The 26075-nt window shown below is 39.5% G+C and overlaps 1 protein-coding gene across 4 annotated transcripts in view; it reads left to right on the top strand.

Annotated features, from left to right (window-relative positions):
- DLEC1 (DLEC1 cilia and flagella associated protein) overlaps window positions 1–26075 on the top strand; it is a 103566-nt gene that overhangs the window by 34800 nt on the left and 42691 nt on the right. For all 4 annotated transcript variants that reach the window (XR_011075663.1, XM_068557875.1, XM_068557874.1 and 1 more), the window contains exons 6-8: window positions 6677–6870; window positions 7078–7298; window positions 8110–8188. Coding sequence is in view for 3 of the 4 variants with exons in the window: in XM_068557875.1 (XP_068413976.1) it covers window positions 6677–6870; window positions 7078–7298; window positions 8110–8188 (494 nt within the window). In the remaining variant the exon portion in view is untranslated. The remainder of the gene's footprint in view (window positions 1–6676; window positions 6871–7077; window positions 7299–8109; window positions 8189–26075) is intronic.

Here is a 26075-nt window from a genome sequence, read left to right as displayed (position 1 = left end):
ATCCAGAGAATTCAGGGTGCTGACGAGGAAAGAGTTCCACTGACGGCCTGGGCCATGCAGCGAAGTGAGGCCAGAAAGAGGTAGCAGAACCAAGTGCCATGGGGAACTCGACCACTTACTATTTTATTTTATTTTATTTTTATTTTTATTATTATTTTTGGCCACACTGCGTGGCATGTCGGATCTTAGTTCCCCGACCAGAGATTGAACCCGTGCCCCCTGCAATGGAAGCATGGGGTCGCAACCACTGGACTGCCAGGGAAGTCCCAAGTCACTTAATGTTTTTTTTTTTTAATCAGTCATCAATTTTATACACATCACTGTATACATGTCAATCCCAGTCGCCCAATTCAGCACACCACCATCCCCACCCCACCGCAGTTTTCCCCCCTTGGTGTCCATACGTTTGTTCTCTACATCTGTGTCTCAACTTCTGCTCTGCAAACCGCTTCATCTGTACCATTTTTCTAGGTTCCACATACATGCGTTAATATACGATATTTGTTTTTCTCTTTCTGACTTACTTCACTCTGTATGACAGTCTCTAGATCCATCCACGTCTCAACAAAAGACTCAATTTCGTTCCTTTTTATGGCTGAGTAATATTCCATTGGATATATGTACCACAACTTCTTTATCCATTCGTCTGTCGATGGGCATTTAGGTTGCTTCCATGACCTGGCTATTGTAAATAGTGCTGCAGTGAACATTGGGGTGCATGTGTCTTTTTGAATTACGGTTTTCTCTGGGTATATGCCCAGTAGTGGGATTGCTGGGTCATATGGTAATTCTATTTTTAGTTTTTTAAGGAACTTCCATATTGTTCTCCATAGTGGCTGTATCAATTTACATTCCCACCAACAGTGCAAGAGGGTTCCCTTTTCTCCACACCCTCTCCAGCATTTGTTGTTTGTAGATTTTCTGATGATGCCCATTCTAACTGGTGTGAGGTGATACCTCATTGTAGTTTTGATTTGCATTTCTCTAATAATTAGTGATGTTGAGCATCTTTTCATGTGCTTCGTGGCCGTCTGTATGTCTTCTTTGGAGAAATGTCTATTTAGGTCTTCTGCCCATTTTTGGATTGGGTTGTTTGTTTCTTTAATATTGAACTGAATGAGCTGTGTATATATTTTGGAAATTAATCCTTTGTCCGTTGATTCGTTTGCAAATATTTTCTCCCATTCTGAGGGTTGTCTTTTCGTCTTGTTTATGGTTTCCTTTGCTGTGCAAAAGCTTTGAAGTTTCATTAGGTTCCATGTGTTTATTTTTGTTTTTATTTCCATTACTCTAGGAGGTGGATCAAAAAAGGTCTTGCTGTGATTTATGTCAAAGAGTGTTCTTCCTATGTTTTCCTCTAAGAGTTTTATAGTGTCCAGTCTTACATTTAGGTCTCTAATCCATTTTGAGTTTATTTTTGTGTATCGTGTTAGGGAGTATTCTAATTTCATTCTTTTACATGTAGCTGTCCAGTTTTCCCAGCACCACTTATTGAAGAGACTGTCTTTTCTCCATTGTATATCTTTGCCTCCTTTGTCATAGAGTAGTTGACCATAGGTGTGTGGGTTTATCTCTGGGCTTTCTATCTTGTTCCATCGGTCTATGTTTCTGTTTTTGTGCCAGTACCATATTGTCTTGATTACTGTAGCTTTGTAGTATAGTCTGAAGTCAGGGAGTCTGATTCCTCCAGCTCCGTTTTTTTCTCTCAAGACTGCTTTGGCTATTCGGGGTCTTTTGTGTCTCCATACAAATTTTAAGATGATTTGTTCTAGTTCCGTAAAAAATGCCATTGGTAATTTGATAGGGATTGCATTGAATCTGTAGATTGCTTTGAGTAGTATAGTCATTTTCACCATATTGATTCTTCCAATCAAGAACATGGTATATCTCTCCATCTGTTGGTATCATCTTTAATTTCTTTCATCAGTGTCTTATAGTTTTCTGCATACAGGTCTTTTGTCTCCCTAGGTAGGTTTATTCCTAGGTATTTTATTCTTTTTGTTGCAGTGGTAAATGGGAGTGTTTCCTTAATTTCTCTTTCAGAATTTTCATCATTAGTGTATAGGAATGCAAGAGATTTCTGTGCATTAATTTTGTATCCTGCAACTTTACCAAATTCATTAATTAGCTCTAGTAGTTTTCTGGTGGCAGTTTTAGGATTCTCTATGTATAGTATCATGTCATCTGCAAACAGTGACACTTTTACTTCTTCTTTTCCAATTTGTATTCCTTTTATTTCTTTTTCTTCTCTGATTGCCGTGGCTAGGACTTCCAAAACTATGTTGAATAATAGTGGCGAGAGTGGACATCCTTGTCTCGTTCCTGATCTTAGAGGAAATGCTTTCAGTTTTTCACCGTTGATGATGTTTGCTGTGGGTTTGTCGTATATGGCCTTTATTATGTTGAGGTAGGTTCCCTCTATGCCCACTTTCTGGAGAGTTTTTATCATAAATGGGTGTTGAATTTTGTCAAAAGCTTTTTCTGCATCTATTGAGATGATCATATGGTTTTTATTCTTCAGTTGGTTAATATGGTGTATCACATTGATTGATTTGCATATATTGAAGAATCCTTGCCTCCCTGGGATAAATCCCACTTGATCATGGTGTATGATCCTTTTAATGTGGTGTTGGATTCTGTTTGCTAGTATTTTGTTGAGGATTTTTGCATCTATGTTCATCAGTGATATTGGTCTGTAATTTTCTTTTTTTGTAGTATCTTTGTCTGGTTTTGGTATCAGGGTGATGGTGGCCTCATAGAATGAGTTTGGGAGTGTTCCTTCCTCTGCAATTTTTTGGAAGAGTTTGAGAAGGATGGGTGTTAGCTCTTCTCTAAATGTTTGATAGAATTCACCTGTGAAGCCATCTGGTCTTGGACTTTTGTTTGTTGGAAGATTTTTAATCACAATTTCAATTTCATTACTTGTGATTGGTCTGTTCATATTTTCTGTTTCTTCCTGGTTCAGTCTTGGAAGGTTATACCTTTCTAAGAATTTGTCCATTTCTTCCAGGTTGTCCATTTTATTGGCATAGAGTTGCTTGTAGTAGTCTCTTAGGATGCTTTGTATTTCTGGGGTGTCTGTTGTAACTTCTCCTTTTTCATTTCTGATTTTATTGATTTGAGTCCTCTCCCTCTTTTTCTTGATGAATCTGGCAAATGGCTTATCAATTTTGTTTATCTTCTCAAAGAACCAGCTTTCAGTTTTATTGATCTTTGCTATTGTTTTCTTTGTTTCTGTTTCATTTATTTCTGCTCTGATCTTTATGATTTCTTTCCTTCTGCTAACTTTGGGTTTTGTTTGTTCTTCTTTCTCTAGTTGCTTTAGGTGTAAGGTTAGATTGTTTACTTGAGATTTTTCTTGTTTCTTTAGATAGGCTTGTATAGCTATAAACTTGCCTCTTAGAACTGCTTTTGCTGCATCCCATAGGTTTTGGGTCGTCGTGTTTTCATTGTCATTTGTCTCTAGGTATTTTTTGATTTCCTCTTTGATTTCTTCAGTGATCTCTTGGTTATTTAGTAACGTATTGTTTAGCCTCCATGTGTTTGTGTTTTTTACGTTTTTTTCCCTGTAATTCATTTCTAATCTCATAGCGTTGTGGTCAGAAAAGATGCTTGATATGATTTCAGTTTTCTTAAATTTACTGAGGCTTGATTTGTGACCCAAGATGTGATCTATCCTGGAGAATGTTCCGTGTGCACTTGAGAAGAACGTGTAATCTGCTGTTTTTGGATGGAATGTCCTATAAATATCAATTCAATCTATCTGGTCTATTGTGTCATTTAAAGCTTCTGTTTCCTTATTTATTTTCATTATGGATGATCTGTCCATTGGTGTAAGTGAGGTTTTAAGTCCCCCACTATTATTGTGTTACTGTCGATTTCCTCTTTTATAGCTGTTAGCAGTTGCCTTATGTATTGAGGTGCTCCTGTGTTGGGTGCATATATATTTATAATTGTTATATCTTCTTCTTGGATTGATCCCTTGATCATTATGTAGTGTCCTTCCTTGTCTCTTGTAACATTCTTTATTTTAAAGTCTATTTTATCTGATATGAGTATAGCTACTCCAGCTTTCTTTTGATTTCCATTTTCATGGAATATCTTTTTCCATCCCCTCACTTTCAGTCTGTATGTGTCCCTAGGTCTAAAGTGGGTCTCTTGTAGACAGCATATATATGGGTCTTGTTTTTGTATCCATTCAGCAAGCCTATGTCTTTTGGTTGCAGCATTTAATCCATTCACGTTTAAGGTAATTATCGATATGTATGTTCCTATGACCATTTTCTTAATTGTTTTGGGTTTGTTTTTGTAGGTCCTTTTCTTCTCTTGTGTTTCCCACTTAGAGAAGTTCCTTTAGCATTTGTTGTAGAGCTGGTTTGGTGGTGCTGAATTCTCTTAGCTTTTGCTTGTCTGTAAAGCTTTTGATTTCTCCATCAAATCTAAATGAGATCCTTGGCGGGTAGAGTAATCTTAGTGGTAGGTTCTTCCCTTTCATCACTTTAAGTATATCATGCCACTCCCTTCTGGCTTGTAGAGTTTCTGCTGAGAAATCAGCTGTTAACCTTATGGGAGTTCCCTTGTATGTTATTTGTTGTTTTTCCCTTGCTGCTTTCAATAATTTTTCTTTGTCTTTAATTTTTGCCAATTTGATTACTATGTGTCTCGGTATGTTTCTCCTTGGGTTTATCCTGTATGGGACTCTCTGCGCTTCCTGGACTTGGGTGGCTATTTCCTTTCCCATGTTAGGGAAGTTTTCGACTATAATCTCTTCAAATATTTTCTCTGGTCCTTTCTCTCTCTCTTCTCCTTCTGGGACCCCTATAATGCGAATGTTGTTGCGTTTAATGTTGTCCCAGAGGTCTCTTAGGCTGTCTTCATTTCTTTTCATTCTTTTTTCTTTAGTCTGTTCCGCAGCAGTGAATTCCACCATTCTGTCTTCCAGGTCACTTATCCGTTCTTCTGCCTCAGTTATTCTGCTATTGATTCCTTCTAGTGTAGTTTTCAGTTCAGTTATTGTATTGGTCATCTCTGTTTGTTGGTTTTTTAATTCTTCTAGGTCTTTGTTAAACATTTCTTGCATCTTCTCGATCTTTGCCTCCATTCTTTTTCCGAGGTCCTGGATCATCTTCACTATCATTATTCTGAATTCTTTTTCTGGAAGGTTGCCTATCTCCACTTCATTTAGTTGTTTTTCTGGGGTTTTTTCTTGTTCCTTCATCTGGTATATAGCCCTCTGCCTTTTCATCTTGTCTATCTTTCTGTGAATGTGGTTTTTGGTCCACAGGCTGCAGGATTGTAGTTTTTCTTGCTTCTGCTGTCTGCCCTCTGGTGGTTGAGGCTATCTAAGAGGCTTGATGGGAGGCTCTGGTGGTGGGTAGAGCTGACTGTTACTGTGGCGTTCAGAGCTCAGTAAAACCTTAATCCACTTGACTGTTGATGGGTGGGGCTGGGTTCCCTCCCTGTTGGTTGTTTTGCCTGAGGCAACCCAACACTGGAGCCTACCTGGGCTCTTTGGTGGGGCTAATGACAGACTCTGGGAGGTTAGCCAAGGAGTACTTCCCAGAACTTCTGCTGCCAGTGTCCTTGTCCCCATGGTGAAACAGAGCCACCCCCCACCTCTGCAGAAGACCTTCCAACACTAGCAGGTAGGTCTGGTTCAGTCTCCCCTGGGGTCACTACTCCTTCCCCTGGGTCCTGATGCATGCACTATTTTGTGTGCGCCCTCCAAGAGTGGGGTCTCTGTTTCCCCCAGTCCTGTCGAAGTCCTGCAGTCAATTCCCACTAGGCTTCAAAGTCTGATTCTCTAGGAATTCCTCCTCCCATTGCTGGACCCCCAGGTTGGGAAGCCTGACGTGGGGCTCAGAACCTTCACTCCAGTGGGTGGACTTCTGTGGTATAAGTGTTCACCAGTCTGTGAGTCACCTACCCACCAGTTATGGGATTTGATTTCACTCTGATTGCGCCCCTCCTACCGTCTCATTGTAGCTTCTCCTTTGTCTTTGGATGTGGGGTATCTTTTTTGGTGAGTTCCAGTGTCCTCCTGTCAATGATTGTCCAGCAGCTAGTTGTGTTTCTGGTGTTCTCGCAAGAGGGAGTGAGAGCACGTCCTTCTACTCCGCCATCTTGGTTCCTCTCCTCCGCCACTTAGTATTTTAAAGTTGGCTGGACACTCAGTATCTTAGGCAGATCAGTAAGGATGGATTTAACATGTATTGAGGATTTACGTGGCACTGTGCTAGGAAATGTGATGATACCAGTTTCATTGCATTCCTGCTAGCAATATTGAATGTTCTCATTTAACCTTTTGGAGATGATCTTATAGGTATAAAAAGCTAATACAAACTTTGATATGTCATGTAAACCTTTTAAAAAGCATGTTCACATATGACGTATGTGTACATGCGTGTGCGTGACAACAGTCCACTCATGTTCTTGACCATGTTTGGCAACTGAACAAATATATGAACACTCTAGTCCTAAGTCTCGAGGATGCAGAGTAAGTTCCAGGAGTAATTGATACACTGAAGGGCAATTACATCTGGGGTAGGAAATATGAACATATAGGGGAAAAAGAATACCAAGCTAACTGTGCCTTTGGTGGTTTCATTAAGTCATCTTGGAAACGTCCACCTCGTCACCTTGGTATAGTAACTTATTTTTTTTCCTGGTGCCACAGGTGTCTTTGTCCCTGGATATTCAAAACCGACATTTAGTTGTGAGAAACGTTCTGTCCCAAAGAAAGAACTGACCAAGAAGCTTGCCTGCAGGAAGACGCCCTCTCAGTCTGAAGAGGAGACAGACTACACCGTGGACCGCCTGACGTGGGACCCATCTTTTAAGGCCAAACTCAGATCCAGGGCAACTGTCAAGGTGAGTGCTGAAGCCTGGGAGTGTGTGGGCAGTGAGGCAGGGCAATGACAAGGGAGAAGGGGCTCCTGGTGACACACGACGTTGTGATGAAGCCACAGCAAAATAGGAGGTGTCCTTGGCCACCTGTGGAGCATGAAGTCGGCAAGATATCAACACACACAGCCCCCCTGCTTGTTGTTGACGCTCTCCTTTTCTCGTGTTTCAAAGAAAACAGGTTCACCGAAGAATAAAAACGGGATGAACCATTTACGTGTGCCCCAGAGGCAGCTGGAGCGGCTTCTGCTCGCCAGGATGGAGAGTCGGAACCGCTTCCTGAAAAACCCTCGCTTTTTCCCTCCTAACACTCCATTTGGAGGCAAGTCTCTTCTCTTTCCTCCCAAGAAGCCAGCACTGATAGGAGAATTCCAGGATGGAGAGCTGGAAGAGAGGTGTGTTTTTTCCTGACTCGTGTTCTCAGAAAATCTGACCCTGCAGAGGAAAACTCAGAAGGTCCTGAGTCTGCTTTGGCTTCTGGAGGATCCTAGACGTTTGGGGGCGGGGTGTCAGTATCCGAGTAGAGCAGGGCTTCGGGGCTGCCCTCAGACGTGGCCTTTGGACACCCACAGAGTCCTGGGTTGTGCTCTTCTGACCTGCCAGAGTCTTGAGGAATAGGGGTTAGTGTTGGCCCTTGTTTATAATCTGAATGGTCTGGGTCAAATGGGAGACATTTCTATAGCCATGTGCTCCTTCCATTAAATTCATGTGTCTTGGATAATAAAAATGTTTAAAATCTGTGTAATGACAAATAATTAGTATAAATCGTGATTTTTCTTTAAGAGAGTGCCTTTGGCTATATTTCAGTAATTGTCCGTACGACGGGAATGAGTTGCTTCACTGGTTCATAATTTTAATGGACTTAAAACTATTAATGTTTCTTTATTAAATATCTTTGTATTAAGAAAAATCAGAAAAGGTTTGCCAAGAAAACTAGCACCTGTATTAAAAACCCAATTAACGTATTGGTGTTTAAGCTTCCAGAGTTTTTCCTATGCATATTGAAAAGGAAATTTGTAGCTATATGTGTTTTCACAAAGATTCGATCTTGCTGTAAAACTGTTTTGTGACCTGCTTTAACAACAGCAAAAGCCAACAGGTGACACATTGCCAATTTCTTTGATGGCTTGGATGTATTTGTTTTCCATGAATCAGTCACATGGATGAAACTAACAGCCTTTCTCACCCTCTCTTGCCCTCCCACAGTTGTGCTGATACTCCAGTGTTTCTAGCTAAGCCCTCAATTGCATTTTTCACAGATTATGAAATTGGACCAGTTTATGAGGTAAGACTCTGGTTTCTTTACAGATCCCACTCTGCTTCCTTATTTTTAAAAAGTCTTTGCTGTGAAGTTTTAAAACCATACACACACAACACACACACACACACAGGCCATACACAAAACTAGGGAAAAGACTGTAAAGAACGCTTATGTGCCCATCACCCAGCTTCAACAGTTACCTACATTCTGCAAATCCGGTGTCATCTGTTATCCTCACAACTGCATGTATGTGTGTCTGTGTGCACATGCATTCACTGGAGTATTTTAAGGAAAAGCTTAGATAGCATGTCATTCTTCAGTTAATACTTTAGTGAGTATCTCTAACAGATAAGGACTATTAAAGAATAACCATCATCATACCCAGCAATACTAACAGTGATTCCTTAATATCAACCAATATCCATCCACATCTTATTTTTAGCTATTTATTTTTTTTAAAAAGTCAATTTATAATTGGTTTCTTTGAGTCAGAATTCAAACATTGCATTTGGTTTAAAGTATCTCTTATTTCTTCCTTAGTTTATAATTGCTGCTCCATCCTTTTCTTTTTAAAAATGCCATTTATTTGTAGAAGAAACTGTAATTTCTTATATTCTGGATTTGGCTAATTGCTTTAATTTTTGTATTTTGTTTTTTTTAATTTCATTTTTATTTTATATTAGAGTACAGTTGATTTACAATGTTGTGTCAGTTTCAGGTGTACAGCAAAGTGATTCAGTTATACATATACATATATACATTCTTTGTCAGATTCTTTTCCCATATAGGTTATTACAGAATACTGAGTAGAGTCCCCTGTGTTATACAGTAGGTCCTTGTTGATTATCTGTTTTATATGTAGTAATGTATATATGTTATATCCCAAACTCCTAATTTATCCCTCCTCCCACCTTTTCCCTTTGATAACCTTTGATAAGTTTTTTTTTGAAGTCTGTGAGTCTGTTTCTGTTTTGTAAATAAGTTCATTTGTATCAGTTTTTTAGAATCCACCTGTAAGTGATACCATATGATATTTGTCTTTCTCTGTCTGACTTACTTCACTTAGTATGATAAACTTTAGGTCCATCCATGTTGCTGAAAATGGCATTATTTCATTCTTTTTTATGGCTGAGTCATATTCCATTCTATATAGGTACCATATCTTCTTTATCCATTCATCTGTCAATGGACATTTAGGTTGCTTTCATGTCTTGGCTATTGTAAATAGTGCTGCAGTGAACATTAGGGTGCATATATCTTTTGGAATTATGGTTTTCTCCAGATATATGCCCAGCAGCAGGATTGGTGGATTATATGGTAGTTCTATTTAGTTTTAAGGAACCTCGATACTATTCTCCATAATGACATTACCAATTTACATTCCCACCAACAGTGTAGGGGGGTTCCCTTTTCTCCGCACCCTCTCCAGCATTTATTGTTTATAGAGTTTTTGATGAAGGCCATTCTGACTGGTTGTAGTTTCGATTTGCATTTCTCTAATAATTAGTGATGTTGATCATCTTTTCATGTGCTTTTTGGCCATCTGTATGTCTTCTTTGGAGAAATGTCTATTTAGATCTTCCGCCCATTTTTTTATCTGGTTGGGTTTTTTTTTTTATATTGAGCTGCATGAGCTGTTTGTATATTTTGGAGATTAATCCCTTGTCTGTCTCACCATTTACAAATATTTTCTCCCGTTCTGTGGGTTGTCTTTTTGTTTTGTTTATGGTTTCCTTTGCTGTGCAGAAGCTTTTAAGTTTAATTAGGTCCCACTTGTTTATTTTTGTTTTTATTTCCATTACTCTAGGAGGTGGATTGAAAAAGATATTGCTGCAATTCATGTCAAAGAGTGTCCTGCCTATGTTTTCCTCTAAGAGTTTTATAGTATCAGGCCTTACATTTAGGTCTTTAATCCATTTTCAGTTTATTTTTGTGTATGGTGTTAGAGAGTGTTCTAATTTCATTTTTTACCTGTAGCTGTCCAGTTTTCCCAGCACCATTTATTGAAAAGACTGTCCTTTCTCCACTGTATGTTCTTGCCTCCCTTGTCATAGAGTAATTGACCATAGGTGTGTGGCTTTATTTCTGGGCTTTCTATCCTGTTCATTGATCTATATTTCTGTTTTTGTGCCAATACCAAACTGTTTTGATTACTGTAGCTTTGTAGTGTAGTCTGAAGTCAGGGAGTCTGATTCCTCCAGCTCTGTTTTTCTTTCTCAGGATTGCTTTGGCTATTCAGGGTCTTTTGTGTCTCCATACAAATTGTAAAGTTTTTTGTTCTAATTCTGTGAAAAATGCCATTGGTAATTTAATAAGGATTGCATCGAATCTGTAGATTGCCTTAGATAGTATAGTCATTTTGACAATATCGATTCTTCCAATCAAAGAACATGGTGTATCTTTCCATCTGTTTGTGTCATCTGCAATTTCTTTCATCAGCGTCCTGTAGTTTTCAGAGTACAGGTCTTTTGCCTCCTTAGGTAGGTTTATTCCTAGGTATTTTTTTCTTTTTGATGCAATGGTAAATGGGATTGTTTCCTTAATTTCTCTTTCTGATCTTTTGTTGTTAGTGTATTGCAGTGCAAGAGATTTCTGTGTAATAATTTTGTTTCCTGCAACCTTACCGAATTCACTGATGAGCTCTAGTAGTTTTCTGGTAGCATCTTTAGGCTCTTCTGTGTATAGTATCATGTCATCTGCAAACAGTGACAGTTTTACTTCTTTGGATTCCTTTTATTTCTTTTTCTTCTCTGATTGCCATGGCTAGGACTTCTAAAACTATGTTGAATAATGGTGGTGAGAATGGACCTCCTTGTCTTGTTCCTGATCTTAGAGGAAATGCTTTCAGTTTTTCAGTGTTGAGTATGATGTTAGCTGTGGGTTTGTCATATGGCCTTTTTTATGTTGAGGTAAGTTCCCTCTATGCCCACTTTCTGGAAAGTCTTTATCATAAATGAGTGTTGAATTTTGTCGGAAGCTTTTTCTGCATCTATTGTGATGATCATATGGTTTTTATTCTTCAATTTGTTGATGTGGTATATCACACTGACTGATTTGTAGGTACTGAAAAATCCTTGCATCCCTGGGATAAATCCAACTTGATCATGATGTATGATCCTTTTAATGTATTGTTGGATTTGGTTTGCTAGTATTTTGTTGATAATTTTTGCATCCATGTTCATCAGTGATATTGTCCTGTAATTTTCTTTTTTTGTAGTATCTTTGTCTGGTTTTGGTATCAGGGTGATGGTGGCCTCATAGAATGAGTTTAGGAGTGTTCCTTCCTCTGCAATTTCTTGGAATAGTTTCAGAAGGACAGGTGTTAAGTCTTTAAATGTTTGATAGAATTCGCCTGTGAAGCCATCTGGTCCTGGACTTCTGTTTGTTGGAAGTTTTTAAACTACAGCTTCAATTTCAGTGCTTGTGATTTGTCTGTTCATATTTTCTATTTCTTCCTGGTTCAGTCTTGGAAGGTTGTACCTTTCTAAGAATTTGTCCATTTTTTCTAGGTTGTCTATTTTATTGGCATATAGTTGTTTGTAGTAGTCTCTTATGATCCTTTGTATTTCTGTGGTGTCCGTTGTCACTTCTCCTTCTTCATTTCTAATTTTATTGATTTGAGCCCTCTCCCTTTTTCTCTTGATGAGTCTGGTTAAAGGTTTGTCAATTTTGTTTATCTTTTCAAAGAACTGACTTTTTGTTTCATTGATCTTTTCTCTTGTTTTCTTCATCTCTATTTCATTTATTTCTGCTCTGGTCTTTATGATTTCTTTCCTTCAACTAACTTTGGTTTTTATAAAAAAATTTTTAATTAATTTATTTACTATTTTTTGGCTGTGTCGGGTCTTAGTTGTGGCACCTGGGGTCTTTGTTGCAGCATGTGGGATCTTTCATTGCAGTGCGTGGGATCTCCATGGCGGCGCACAGGCTTCTTTCCAGTTGTGGCGTGCGGGTTTTCTCTCTCTAGTTGTGGTGCGTGGGCTCCAGGGTATGTGGGCTCTGTAGATGTGGTGTGCGGGCTTAGTTGCCCTGCGGCATGTGGGATCTTAGTTCCCCAACCAGGGATCGAACCCGTGTCCCCTGCATTGGAAGGCAGTTTCTTTACCACTGGACCACTAGGGAAGTCCCTAACTTTGAGTTTTGCTTGTTCTTCTTTCTCTAATTGCTTTAAGTGCAATGTTAGGATGTTTATTTGAGAGTTTTCTTCTTTCCTGAGGTAAGACTGTATTGCTATAAACTTCCCTCTTAGAAGTGCTTTTGCTGCATCCCATAGGCTTTGGACCATTGTGTTTTCATTTTTATTGGTCTCTGGGTAGTTCTTTATTTCCTCTTTGATTTCTTCAGTGATCTATTGGTTGTTTGGTAACATATTGTTTAACTTCCATGTGTTTGTGTTTTTTAGTTTTTTTCTTGTCATTGATTTCTAATCTCATAGTGGAACAGCTGTATTTCTCTGTCGTCTCATTTTGTCTAACTTTCTGTGTTTGTGGCCTCCATTCCTCAGGCTGCAGGATTATAGTTCTTCTTGCCTCTGGTGTCTTCCCCCTGGTATGTGAGGTTGGTCCAGGGGCTTGTGCAGGCTTCCTCGTGGGAGGGACTGTGCCTGCCCACTGGTGGGTGGAGCTGGGTCTGTCCCTCTGGTGGGCTGGCCCATGTCAAGATGTGTGTTTATAAGCAGCTGTGGGGTCAGGATGTCTTTAGGCAGCCAGTCTTCTGATGGGTGGGCCTGTGTTCCCACCCTGTTGGTTGTTTGGCCTGAGGTGTCCCAGCACTGGAGAAGTGCAGGCTGTTTGGTGATGTCAGGTCTCAGTGCCAAAATGGCAACCTCTGGGAGAGCTCACGCTGATGGGTATTCCCTGGGGCATCTGCCACCAGTGTCCTTGCCTCCACAGTGAGCCACAGCTGACCCCCACCTCCCCAGGAGACCCTCCAAGACCCACAGGTGGGTCTGGCCCAGGCTCCTATGGAGTTACTGCTTTGCCCTGAGTCCCAGTGCACGTGAAACATTGTGTGCGCCCTCCAAGAGTGGAGTCTCTGTTTCCCCCAATCCTGTGGAGCTCCTCCACTCAAGCCCCACTGGCCTTCAAAAGCCAAATGCTCTGGGGGCTCCTCCTTCTGATGCCAGATGCCCAGTCTGGGGAGCCTGACGTGGGGCTTAGAACTCTCACTCCTACGGGAGAACCTTTGCAATATAATTATTTTCCACTTTGTGGGTCGCCCACCCAGCGGGTATGGGATTTGATTATATCAGGAAAGTGCCCCTCCTACCATCTCGTTGTGGCTTCTTTGTCTTTGGGTGCAGAATATCTTTTTTGGTAGGTTCGAGTTTTTTTTGTTGACAGTTGTTCGGCAGTTAGTTGTGATTTTGGTGTTTTTGTGAGAGGAGTTAAACTGAAGTCCTTCTACTCTGCCTTCTTGTCTCAGTTTGACTCTCGCTAATTGCTTTATTTGGTGACATTAAACATATTCCTTTATTCTCCATATATTTTATAAACTTGTTAGATGTAGAGGTTTGATTAGATTCACGTTCAAGTTTTTTTTAATTTTTAAATTTTTTTGGCAAGAATACTTCTTTGGTTGTGGTGTATATTTCTTGTTGCATCCCATCAGGAGGAGCGTGATACTCGGTTTTCCTATTATTGGTGATGAATGGCTTCAGGTTTTATGAGCCTAATTCATCCTTTATAAAGTTTTTATCAATGTTTTATTTAATGGTTTTAGTAGCATTAGATGACTGTTGCCTAGATCAATTTTTTTTTTAATTAGGGGTTATAAAATGGTGACTTCTAATTCTGTTATTCTTTCTGCATTTATTACCTGTGATTTTCTGTTTTTAAAAAAACTTTCCCTCAAACTTCTGTTTATAGCCCCTCTTCCTTAAATTCTCCTTACCTCTATAGATAACTATTTCTGTTAGTTTGGGTTCTTCCATTGTTTCTTTTTGGAATCATAAGCAAATATGTAGACATATATTTGAACCCTTTCTCCTTCTTACTGTCCACACCTTGCTTTTTTCACTTAACAGTATATCTAGTGATTACTTCAAGAGCAATATGTAGAGACTTTCATCATTCCTTTTCTTAGTTTCCCTCTTGCTGCTAGCCTCCTTCCATCCTGGGGAATCAGGTCAAGACCAAGCTTAGCAGTCACCAATTCTGCTCACCATATGCAAAGACGGCTCTTCTTAATGATGACAATCCCTTCACACACACATGGATTGTACTTTACAGTTTAAAGAGCACGTGCAAATCCATAATTCTTTAGGAACTCTCATCCACCCATAGCAAAAGCAGACTAATATGTCAGGCTTTTAGGCTAAATGTTAAAGAAAGCATTTTTTTTACTTCTTGAACTCAACAGTTATGTATTCTCTTTTGGACTTGTATGTTTGGGATTTCTGTGTCTGGTCATCACATTTCAAAGACAGTTGGAAAAGTTGGCAAAGACTCAAGAGAAAGGGAGCTGAAATAATTTCAGTTTGGGCATGGAATGGGGCAAAGGGATGGCTGCCCAGGGACGTACAAAAGCCATTTCTGTAGGACCTGCAAGTGTCCACTGTGGAGCCTGTAGATGAGGTGAGCTTAGGCTGCATAGGACCATCTTCCCCTCCTGTCTTTACTCTTTTGTGGCACAATGTTTTTTTTTTTTTGGAAAAGCTTCTTTATTAACACAAAGTACTATTCTTTTTTTTTTTTTTTGTAAATTTTTACTTATTTACTTATTTATTTTTGGCTGTGTTGGGTCTTTGTTGCCACACACAGGCTTTCTCTAGTTGTGGTGAGCCGGGGCTACTCTTCATTGCGGTGCACGGGCTTCTCGTTGCGGTGGCTTCTCTTGGTGCAGAGCACGGACTCTGGGCATGCGGGCTTCAGTAGTTGTGGCACGTGGGCTCAGTAGTTGTGGTTCATGGGCTGTAGAGCACAGGCTCAGTAGCTGTGGCACATGGGCTTAGTTGCTCCACGGCATGTGGGATCTTCCCGGACCAGGGCTCGAACCCTTGTCCCCTGCATTGGCAGGCAGATTCTTAACCACTGTGCCACCAGGGAAGTCCCCGTGGCACAATTTTATTTATCTTCCCCACTAGATTGAAACCCACACAGGCAGAGATTATTTCTAGGTTTATGTTATCATTTTATTGTTAGTGCTTGCATACAGTAGGTCCACTGACTGAATGACCTGAATACTTGAATATGGGTCTACCTCTTAGCCTTGCCTGCCCCTGATGCAAGTTAAATCAAGAACAAATAAAAGGGGCCTCATTTTACTAAAAAAAAAAAAAAAAAAAAGAGTGTGTGTGTGTGTGTGTGTGTGTACTTCTCAAAGGGTTTGTTTGTGGGTCACCCACCTGGCAGATACGGGATTTGATTTTATCATGATTGCATCCCTCCTGCCGTCTTGTTGTGGCTTCTTTGTCTTTAGATGTAGGATATCTTTTTTGGTAGGTTCCAGCATTTTTTTGTCAATGATTGTTCAGCAGTTAGTTGTGATTTGGGTGTTTTCATAAGAAGGGCTGAACTCATGTCCTTCTACTCTGCCATCTTGTCTGAGATCTTCCCAAGGGGTTTCGATAAGGTGGTGAATGACAGCTTACAGATGGTTTCGTAAGGTTGCTAAATATGCAAAATGGTTAAATATATAGGGAAAACTGCTGTATAAAAAATAAATTAAATTAAATTTAAAAAAATATATAGGGACTTATATGTAAAATAATGTTAAAATTAAACAAAGTACAGCATAATGATTAAGAGTAAGATCTGACTACATATGGCTGGAAGAAGCCACTCACACTGCCCAGAGAATCATACATAATTAGCACATTTCAGGGAAGGAGTTACAGTATCATTTTTTTCATAAACTTGTGTTGACACTGATGAAAACTATTTATTTTTTAATTTGGGGGATTTTTGTTTTTATTGAAGTATAGTTTATTTACAATGTTGTGTTAATTTCCAATGTATAGCAAAGTGATTCAGTTATACATATATATACATTCTTTTTTTTAATATTCTTTTCCATTAAGGTTTATCATAGGATACTGAATATAGTTCTGTGTGCTGTACAGTAGGACGTTGTTGTTTATCCATTCCATATATAATAGCTTACATCTGCTAGCCCCAATCTCCGACTCCATCCCCCCCCCACCCCCTCCCCCTTGACAACCACAAGTTTGTTCTCTATGTCCATAACTCTGTTTCTGTTTCACAGATAGGTTCATTTGTGTCATATTTTGGATTCCATATGTACGTGATATCATATGGTATTTGCCTTTCTCTTTGTGGCTTACTTCACTTAGTATGATAATCTCTAGTTGCATCCATGTTGCTGCAAATGGCATTATTTTGCTCTTTTTTTATGGCTGAGTAATAGTCCATTGTATATACACACCACATCTTCTTTATCCATTCCTCTGTCGATGGACATTTAGGTTATTTCCATGCCTTGGCTATGACATGCTGCTATGTCATGTGCTGCTGTGAACACAGGGGTGCACGAATCTTTTTGGATTAGAGTTTTGTTTGGATATATGCCCAGGAGTGGGATTGCTGGTAATTCTATTTTTAGTTTTCTCAAGAACATTCCATACTGTTTTCCGTAGTGGCTGTACCAACTTACATTCCCTCCAGCAGTGTAGGAGAGTTCCTTCTTCTCCACATCCTCTCCAGCATTTGTTACGTGTAGAGTTTTTAATGATGACCATTCTGACTGGTGTGAGGTGGTACCTCATTGTAGTTTTGATTTGCATTTCTCTAATAATTAGCAATGTTGAGCATCTTTTCATGTACCTATTGGCCATTTGTATTTCTTCCTTGGAGAAATGTCTGTTTAGGTCTTCTCCCCATTTTTTGATTGGGTTCTTTTTTGTTGTTGAGTTGTATGAGCTGTTTGTATATTTTGTAAATTAATCTTGTATCCTGCTACCTTGCTGAATTTGTTTATCAGTTCTAGTAGTTTTTGTGTGGAGTCTTTAGGGTTTTCTATATATAGAATCATGTCTTCTGCATATAATGACAGTTTTACCTCTTCCCTGTCAATTTGGATACCTTTTATTTCTTTTTCTTGTCTGATTGCTGTGGCAAGGACTTCCAATACTGTGTTGAATAGAAATGATGAGAGTGAGCATCCTTGTCTAGTTCCAGATTTTAGCGGGAAGTCTTTCAGCTTTTCACCATCAAGTATTATACTGGCCATGGGTTTGTCATAAATAGCTTTTATTGTGTTGAGATATGTTCCCTCTGTACCTACTTTGTTAAGAGTTTTTATCATGAATGGATGTAGTATTTTGTCAAATGCCTTTTCTGCATCTGTTGAGATGATCATGTGGTTTTTGTCTTTTGTTTCTGTGGTGTATCACATTGATTGATTTGCATATGTTGAACCATTCTTGTGAACTTGGGATGAATCCCACTTGATCGTGGTGTATGATCTTTTTTATGTGTTGTTGGATTTGGTTTGCTAATATTTTGTTGAGAATTTTCGCATCTATATTCATCAGAGATATTGGCCTGTAATTTTCTTTTTTGGTGGTGCCTTTGGTTTTGGTATCAGGGTGATGGTGGCTTCGTAGAATATCTTTGGGAGTGTTCCCTCCTCTTCGGTTTTTTGGAAGAGCTTAAGAAGGACTGGTATGAGTTCTTCTTTGTATGTTTGGTAGAATTCTGGTCCTGGACTTTTGTTTGTAGGGAGTTTTTAAATTACAGATTCTATTTCACCTCTAGTGATTGGTCTGTTCAAATAATCTATTTCTTCTTGATTCAGTTTTGGTGGGCTGTATGTTTCTAGAAACTTGTCCATTTCTTCTAGGTTGTTGAATGTGTTGGCATATAATTGTTCATAGTATTCCCTTATGGTTTTTTGTATTTCTGCACTATCAGTTGTTATGTCTCCTTTTTCATTTATTATTTTGTTTATTTGGGTTCTCTCTCTTTTCCTCTTGGTGAGCCTGGCCAGAGGTTTGTCAATCTTGTTTACCCTTTCAAAGAACCAGCTCTTGGTTTTATTGATTTTTTTCTATTATTTTTTTAATCTCTATTTTATTTATTTCCTCTCTGGTCTTTATTATTTCCTTCCTTCTGCTGACTTTAGTTTTTTTTTTTTTTAATTCTTTTAAGTTGTAGTTTAGGCTATTTGAGAGTTTTCTTGTTTTAGAAGGAAGAACGATATCACTATGCATTTCCCTCTAAGAATCGCTTTTGCTGCATCCCACAGATTTTGTATGGTTGTGTTTGCATTGTCATTTGTCTCAAGGCATTTGTAAATTGTCTCTTTGGTTTCATCATTGATCCATTGGTTCTTTAGTAGCATGTTGTTCAGTCCTCACGTAATTGTTTTTTTCTCCTTTCTTTTTCTGTGGTTGATTTCTAGTTTCATGCCATTGTGGTCAGAAAAGATGCTTGAGGTAATTTCTATACTCTTAAATTTGTTGAGGTTAGTTTTGTGCCCTAGTATGTGGTCAGTCCTAGAGAATGTTTCACGTGCACTTAAAAACAGTGTGTTCTGGTTTTTTTGGATGTAATGTCCTGAAAATATCAATTAAGTCTATCTGTTCTATTGTACCATTTGGGATCTCTGTTGCCTTATTAATTTTCTGTCTAGAAGATCTGTCCATTGATGTGATTAGGGTGTTTAAGTCTCCTACTATTATTGTATTTCTGTCAGTTTCTCCCTTTATGTCTGTTAGTGTTTGTTTTATATACTTGGGTGCTCCTATATTCGGTGCATATATGTTGATGAGTATAAAATCCTCTTCTTGTATTGATCCTTTTGTCATTATATAGTGTCTTTCTTTATGGCCTTTGTTTTACGTTTTTTACGTTTTTAAAAAAATATTTATTTATTTATTTGGCTGCGTTGGGTCATAGCTGCAGCACACAGGATCTTCATTGCAGCGTGCAGGATCTTTAGTTGCAGCACGTGGGATCTTTTAGTTGCAGCATGCAGGATCTCTTGTTGCGGCATGTGAACTCTTAGTTGCAGCATGTGGGATCTAGTTCCCTGACCAGGGATCAAACCCGGTCCCCCTGCATTGGGAGCGTGGAGTCTTAGCCACTGGACCACCAGGGAAGTTCCTCTCTCCATTCTAGCTGTGCAAACCAGTTGCTGCATTCTCCTCCAAGGCTCTGAAGCTCCCCTGCTCTTCTGGCTGAGCTCCCCGCTGGTGAGGGGACTTCCCAGCATGCGGGAACCTTTTCTCTTTCACAGCTCCGTCCCAGGGTTGCAGGCAGGTCCCATTTAGATTCCTTTCTCACTGTCTTTTTTTTTTTTTCTTTCTGCTTTTTTTCTTTTGTCCTGCCTGGTTATGTGGAGATTTTCTTGCCCTTTCAGAGGTCTGAGGTCTTCTGCCAGTGTTCAGTAGATATTGTGTGAGAATCGTTCCACATGTAGATGTACGTGTGATGTATTTGTGGGAGGAGGTGAGCTTCACGTCCTTGATGAGCTACTCCGCCATCTTGATCCTGGACTTGATGAAACCTTTTAAATTAAAAAAAATATGAATGAGAATTAGGTTTTTTCACTGTTGCAGAAAGAAGTTACATATAAGGAAAAGGGGAATGCTAGAATGAACTCTATGGTGCTAGATTGTATTTGGAAGTGTAAATATGGATTCATGGTTTAAAAATATAGGTGTGTATGTTGGGGGGGATAACACACACAGTTGGATAAATATGAGAATAAATATGGATGTATGTGAATGTGTTGGTTAGTACATATGCATATATTTCTTGGCTGTATCCACTGAGAGAGATAGAAATAATGACACCCTAGTAGCATTTAGCACACCTGTTCTACAGATCTAGGTTTCTAAGTACTATTCTCCAAAAAAAGGAACCCAGGGCTCACTGGAAAACTGTTTGATTCCAGAGTTGAGGCAGGGAAAATAGGAGATGAATGTAGAGCATCTTGTGGTGCCAGAAAGTAAGGAAGTGCTACAGAGAGAGAGAAAAAGAGAGTATGTGTGTGAGTAGGGGAGAGGGCATGTCAGAAGGACACAGAGCTCCCAATGGCCAGAAGAGAAACAACTCAAGCAACAAAACAAATAATAATGGTATTAGATTATAACCCAAAGAATAAAGTAAATATCCATGAGTCCGTACTAATATAAGTAAATATCTGAATAAATAAATGGGAGAAAAGGGACAACTCTTTGTTATGAAGGAATTCTAATTAATAATGTAGAAAGAATGAGAATTAAAAAGTCACCATTAGGGACTTCCCTGGTGGCACAGTGGTTAAGAATCTGCCTGCCAATGCAAGGGACACAGGTTCGAGCCCTGGCCGGGGAAGATCCCACATGCCGTGGCGCAACTAAGCCCATGTGCCACAACTACTGAGCCTGAGCTCTAGAGCCCGCAAGCCACGACTACTGAACCCACGTGCCACAACTACTGAAGCCTGCGCGCCTAGAGCCTGTGCTCCGCAACAAGAGAAGCCACGACAATGAGAAGCCTGTGCACCGCAATGAAGAGTAGCCCCCGCTCACTGAAACTAGTGGAAGCCCGTGCACAGCAACAAAGACCCAACAGACAGCTTCCCTGGTGGTGCAGTGGTTGAGAGTCTGCCTGCTAATGCAGGGGACACGGGTTCGAGCCCTGGTCTGCGAAGATCCCACATGCCGCGGAGCAACTGGGCCTGTGAGCCACAATTACTGAGCCTGCACGTCCGGAGCCTGTGCTCTGCAACAAGAGAGGCCGCGATAGTGAGAGGCCCGTGCACTGTGATGAAGAGTGGCCCCCGCTTGCCGCAACTAGAGAAAGCCCTTGCACAGAAACGAAAACCCAACACAGCTAAAAATAAATAAATAAATAATAAAAATAAAGGAATTCCTTAAAAAAAGAAAAAAAGACCCAACAGAGCCAAAAATAAATAAATAAATAAATTTATAAAATTTTTTTCAAAAAATATTAAAAAATAAATAAATAAAAATGAGGATATAAATCCCCACTGTAATGTCTGTTACACACAAACTGTTGTGGGTTCCTGCCAGCCTTGAAAAAAATGATCTGAATTTCTTTCTCCTCAAAAAAAAAAAAGGATTCTAAAAGATTGAAAATATAAGGATGGAAAAAGATATAATCAGACAAACCTTAACCAAAAGAAAACTGGTGGGACTTGCCTGGCAGTCTAGTGATTAAGACTTCGCCTTCCAATGCAGGGGCTGTGGGTTCAATCGCTGGTCAGGGAGCTAAGATCCCACATGCCTCATGGCCAAAAACTCAAAACATAAAACAGAAACAATATTGTAACAAATTCAATAGACTTTAAAAATGATTCACATCAAAAAAAAAATCTTAAAAAAAAAAAGGTAAAATGGTGTGGCTATGCTAATATCAGAGAAAGTAGACATTAAGGCAAGAAGCATTAGTAGAAATAAGGAAAGAAGAGGGACATTTTATACTGATCAAAGGTTTAAAAAAATTCCATCCAAAAGGTACAACTATCTAAAATCTAGGGACTTCCCTGGTGGCGCAGTGGTTAAGAATCCGCCTGCCAATACAGGGGACACGGGTTCTAGCCCTGGTCTGGGAAGATCCCACATGCCGCGGAGCAACTAAACCCATGAGCCACAACTACTGAGCCTGCGCTCTAGAGCCTGCAAGCCACAACTACTGAGCCCGTGTGCCACAACTACCGAAGCCTGTGTGCCTAGAGCCTGTGCTCCAAAACAAGAGAAGCCACTGCAATGAGAAGTCTGCACACTGCAACAAAGAGTAGCTCCTGCTCGCTGCAACTAGAGAAAGCCCGCGTGCAGCAACAAAGACCCAATGCAGCCAAAAATAAATAAGTTACTTAATAAAAAAAAAATCTATATACACTAATTACCTTGCTTCAAAATATATAAGCAGGACTTCCCTGGTGGCGCAGTGGTTAAGAATCCGCCTGCAAATGCAGGGGACACGGTTTGAGCCCTGGTCTGGGAAGATCCCACATGCCGCAGAGCAACTAAGCCCATGCGCCACAACTACTGAGGCTGCAGTGTAGAGCCCGTGAGCCACAACTGCTGAGCCCTCATGCCACAACTATTGAAGCCCGCATACCTAGAGCCCATGCTTCGCAACAAGAGAAGCCACCTCAATGAGAAGCGCGTACACCACAACAAAGAGTAGCCCCTACTTACCGCAACTAGAGAAAGCCCGTGTGCAGCAACAAAGGCCCAGCACAGCCAAAATAAAATAAATTAATTTAAAAAAATATATATATATATATATAGGCAAAATGTTACAAGTCTAGAAGAAAAACAAACAATAATAAACATGAGATTTTTGCATTCTTTTCTCAAAAACTTAAAGGGCAGGTAGACAAAAATATCAGTAAAGACACAGAAGAATTGAACAATATAATTAAAAAACTATATCTTATTGAGTTATATATAACACTGTACCCAGCAATTGCAATGTACAATTTCTTTAAAAGTATACTTGGAACATTTACCAAAATTGTCTATATGTTGGATCATAAAGGAATTAACAAATTTCAAAGGACTGAAAGCATATAGAGCTTGAACTAAGTAGACTGAATAACAAATATATAACTAGAAACTCCCCCACATATTTGGAGATTAAGCAATTCATTACTAGATACATGAGTCAAAGAAGTCTTAACGGAAATTAGAAAATAGAAAATAATGAATGATCATCTTTAAATGATACATCAAAGCTTATGGGATGCAGCTAAAGACATGCTTAGAGGAAAATGTATAGACTTATGTTCACATATTAGAAAAGAAATAGGGCTTCCCTGGTGGCACAGTGGTTAAGAATCCGCCTGCCAATGCAGGGGACACAGCTTCGAGCCCTGGTCCAGGAAGATCCCACATGCCGTGGAGCAGCTAAGCCTCTGCGCCACAACTACTGAGCCTGCGTGCCCAGAGTCTGTGCTCTGCAACAAGAGAAGCCACCACAATGAGAAGCCCACACATGGCAACAAAGAGTAGCCCCCACTCGTCGCAACTAGAGAAAACCCGCGCGCAGCGACAAAGACCCAACGCAGCCAAAAGTAAATAAATTAATTAATTAAATAAATTTTAAAAAAAGAAAAGAAATAGTCTGAAAATCAGTTATCTAGATATACATCTCAAAAATTAGAAAAGAATAGCAAGTTAAGCCCAAAGAAGCTGGAAGGAAGGAAATAATAAAACAAGAACACATTTTAATTAAGTAGAAAACAAATATAGTGTAGGATCAGCAAAGCCGAAAGTTAATTCTTTGAAAAGATTAGTAAAATTGCTTAGTCCCTGGCAAAACTGATCAAACTGAGAGAAGGTAAAAATTACCAGTGTCAGGGGAAATAAAGACATCATTATGGACCCTACAGACATTAGAAAGATAACAAGAGGTTTATGAACAACTTTATGCTTAGAAATTTGAAAATATAGATGAAATAGTCATAATTTTAAAAGTTTTGTGAAAGCAATGATAACTAAACAGCAAAAGGATAAATATGAAGGTATAAAAGAGGACATCAAAGTTATAAAATTTGGGGAGGAGAGTAAGGAAATGTAGAACCGACCCCACCATGTCTCCAAGGTGTGCCTGTACCCCACGGTGTGCCTGAAGCCGGGTTGTACTAGCTCATGAGGGCTGATCATGCACATCTCTTTCCAACTCTGTGCTCAGTGATGTCACATTGGTATCCTGAAATTGACCATATTGGGAGTTTTTACACCACAGAAATCAGCAAATACTACCAAATCAGGACTCTCCCCACCCCAAGAACTGGTCGTTAAACATTTGCCAGCACACTACAGAATACATTATACTCATGAATTGGAAGACTCATTGAGAGAGGAATTAGTGATCTGCATACTCATTTAACGAATAATAGCCAATACACCGTTGTCAGTGAGCAAAGGCAAAAAGAGAATTTATAACTGAGAGGGGAGAGAAAAAACTGTAGTCTGGGAACAGTGAATCTTGTCTGCATATTTTGGGGGTAAGAAAGAGGCCAGTTTGGGAGTCTGTTCTTAAGCAGTCTGAATAATGATATCAAAACAGTTTCAGGATTTTTAAAACGAATTTTCCATAAAACCTTGCAAAATTAATTGTGGGATATATGTGACAGACTGTGTCTTCCAGTGTCCTTTATTAGTGTTCTTTATCTTAGTTAGGCCAGGTCTGCACCATTTCCCTCAAAAATTTCTTAACTCCCCCCATTTTGGTCAAAAGTTTCTGGTGGAGAGGATTTAAACCTAAGGGCTTTAGTCTGTGATGCAGAATCATTATTGGATGTCAATTTGATCTTGGGGGTATAACAACATTTAAACACCTGAGTGTCAAACACAATGTAAATATTATAAGAGACATTTGGAACATATTTTGTGTCCAATTTTTGGATCAGTGTAGGTCCAATCAAGAGAATACATATTAAAGATAAGATTGGTCAATTTTAGTTAAGTAATTGGTTTTTTACCCCCTATGTTTAATTGATCATTTCATCTTTTTCAAAATATGTATCCAGGTACTGTAAAATATTGGCTGTTGTATAGTGTTCATTTTGTTGGTGAGGGCACATCTGTTTAGAATCATTCTAGTTAATGAAGTTTTGTTAATCTAGCCTAAAATGAGTTATTTCATTTAAAGTCAGTATTCATTTTGCTTCTGAAATTATCTCAGATTTGTCCAGTAGGAGCCTTACAAGTTGTCTCCCGGGTTCTTTTGATATGACCTAGCAGTTTCTTGAGCGCTTCCTTACATTCTGCTACATTTTGAAAGACTTGTACTCTCTTTGTACAGGCTAATCTTGTACTCTAATCTTGTACTCTCTTTGTCCCAGTTCTGGAATCAGTTTCTAAGAAGCCCTGGTTCCTTTTAGTGGAGAATGGTATTTAGAAAGCAAGATCTAAGCACTAGATCTGCTACTAGCTACTGGGATGCCATTGCTTCTAAGTCCTTTAAATGGATAGAGGTGGGGAAAAATAACAATTTCATAGGTCCATCTATATATATGTAAATGCATATATACACATAAACATGCATATATCCATATCCATGTGCTTACATATTTAAAATCATGACTTCATGCTGATTCCTCTAACTGCAGTCTAATTCCACAGTGCCTCCTCCCATTCCACGCCTATAGCTCCCTCCACCTGCAGTCATCTGAAGAATCTTGGAATAACATTCTACTTATGGAAGTCTCTGCATCTAGTTTAGTGAGTCTCAGGGTCAGATCACCGCAGTGATTGCATGTCCAGTTGCAGGATTCTAAATATTTATACTGTGGGAGGCATACAGCCCAGATGTATTATGTTCTGGGACTTAAGAACAGCATTTGCGGTTAAAAGTACTCGATAGAAGAAAACAAAGAAAGGAAGTACTTAAAATGGTCCCTTCCAGCATTGTTTTAAGGGCAAGTTTCATTGGAGTCTCTTTTAATGTGTTCAGCGTTCCAGTTACTGTAACCATGTAACAAATTGCCCCCAAGACTTGGCAGCGTGAAAGAGCAGTTTGCTTTCTGATCAGATAGGACACAGCTAGGAGAGTTTGTCTCTACTCTGCGATGTCTGGGGTCGCAGCCGAGAGACTGGGGCCAAAGTCTCATTCACTCACATGTGTGGTGGTTGTGCTGGCTTTCAGCTGAGACCTCAGTTCCTCTGCCTGAGGCTTCTCCACATCAGGTAGTTCCTTTCCTTTCCCTTCCCTTCCCTTCCTCAGAGCACAGTGGCTGGTTTCCCCAGGGCAAGCCTCCCCAAAAGAGAAACGCAGTCTGCCACTGTCCGTTATATAAATTGAATTGTATCTAGTGATGTCTCTTAGAAACGTACCTTGCATCTGTTGGGCATATGACTGTGTGCATAAGTTATTTACCCAGCTAAACTATAAAGTTTAAGGATAAAAACATTTTCAAATTTGCCAAGTCTTTAAAAATGTATGTCCCATGCACCCTTTCTCAGGAAACTCTTAGGGAACATGCTCCC

This window comes from Eschrichtius robustus, chromosome 12 (assembly GCF_028021215.1).
Source record: "Eschrichtius robustus isolate mEscRob2 chromosome 12, mEscRob2.pri, whole genome shotgun sequence".
Classification (NCBI taxonomy): domain Eukaryota; kingdom Metazoa; phylum Chordata; class Mammalia; order Artiodactyla; family Eschrichtiidae; genus Eschrichtius; species Eschrichtius robustus.
Note: the sequence above shows the minus strand (reverse complement) of the source record. Positions and strands in the feature narration are given on the sequence as shown.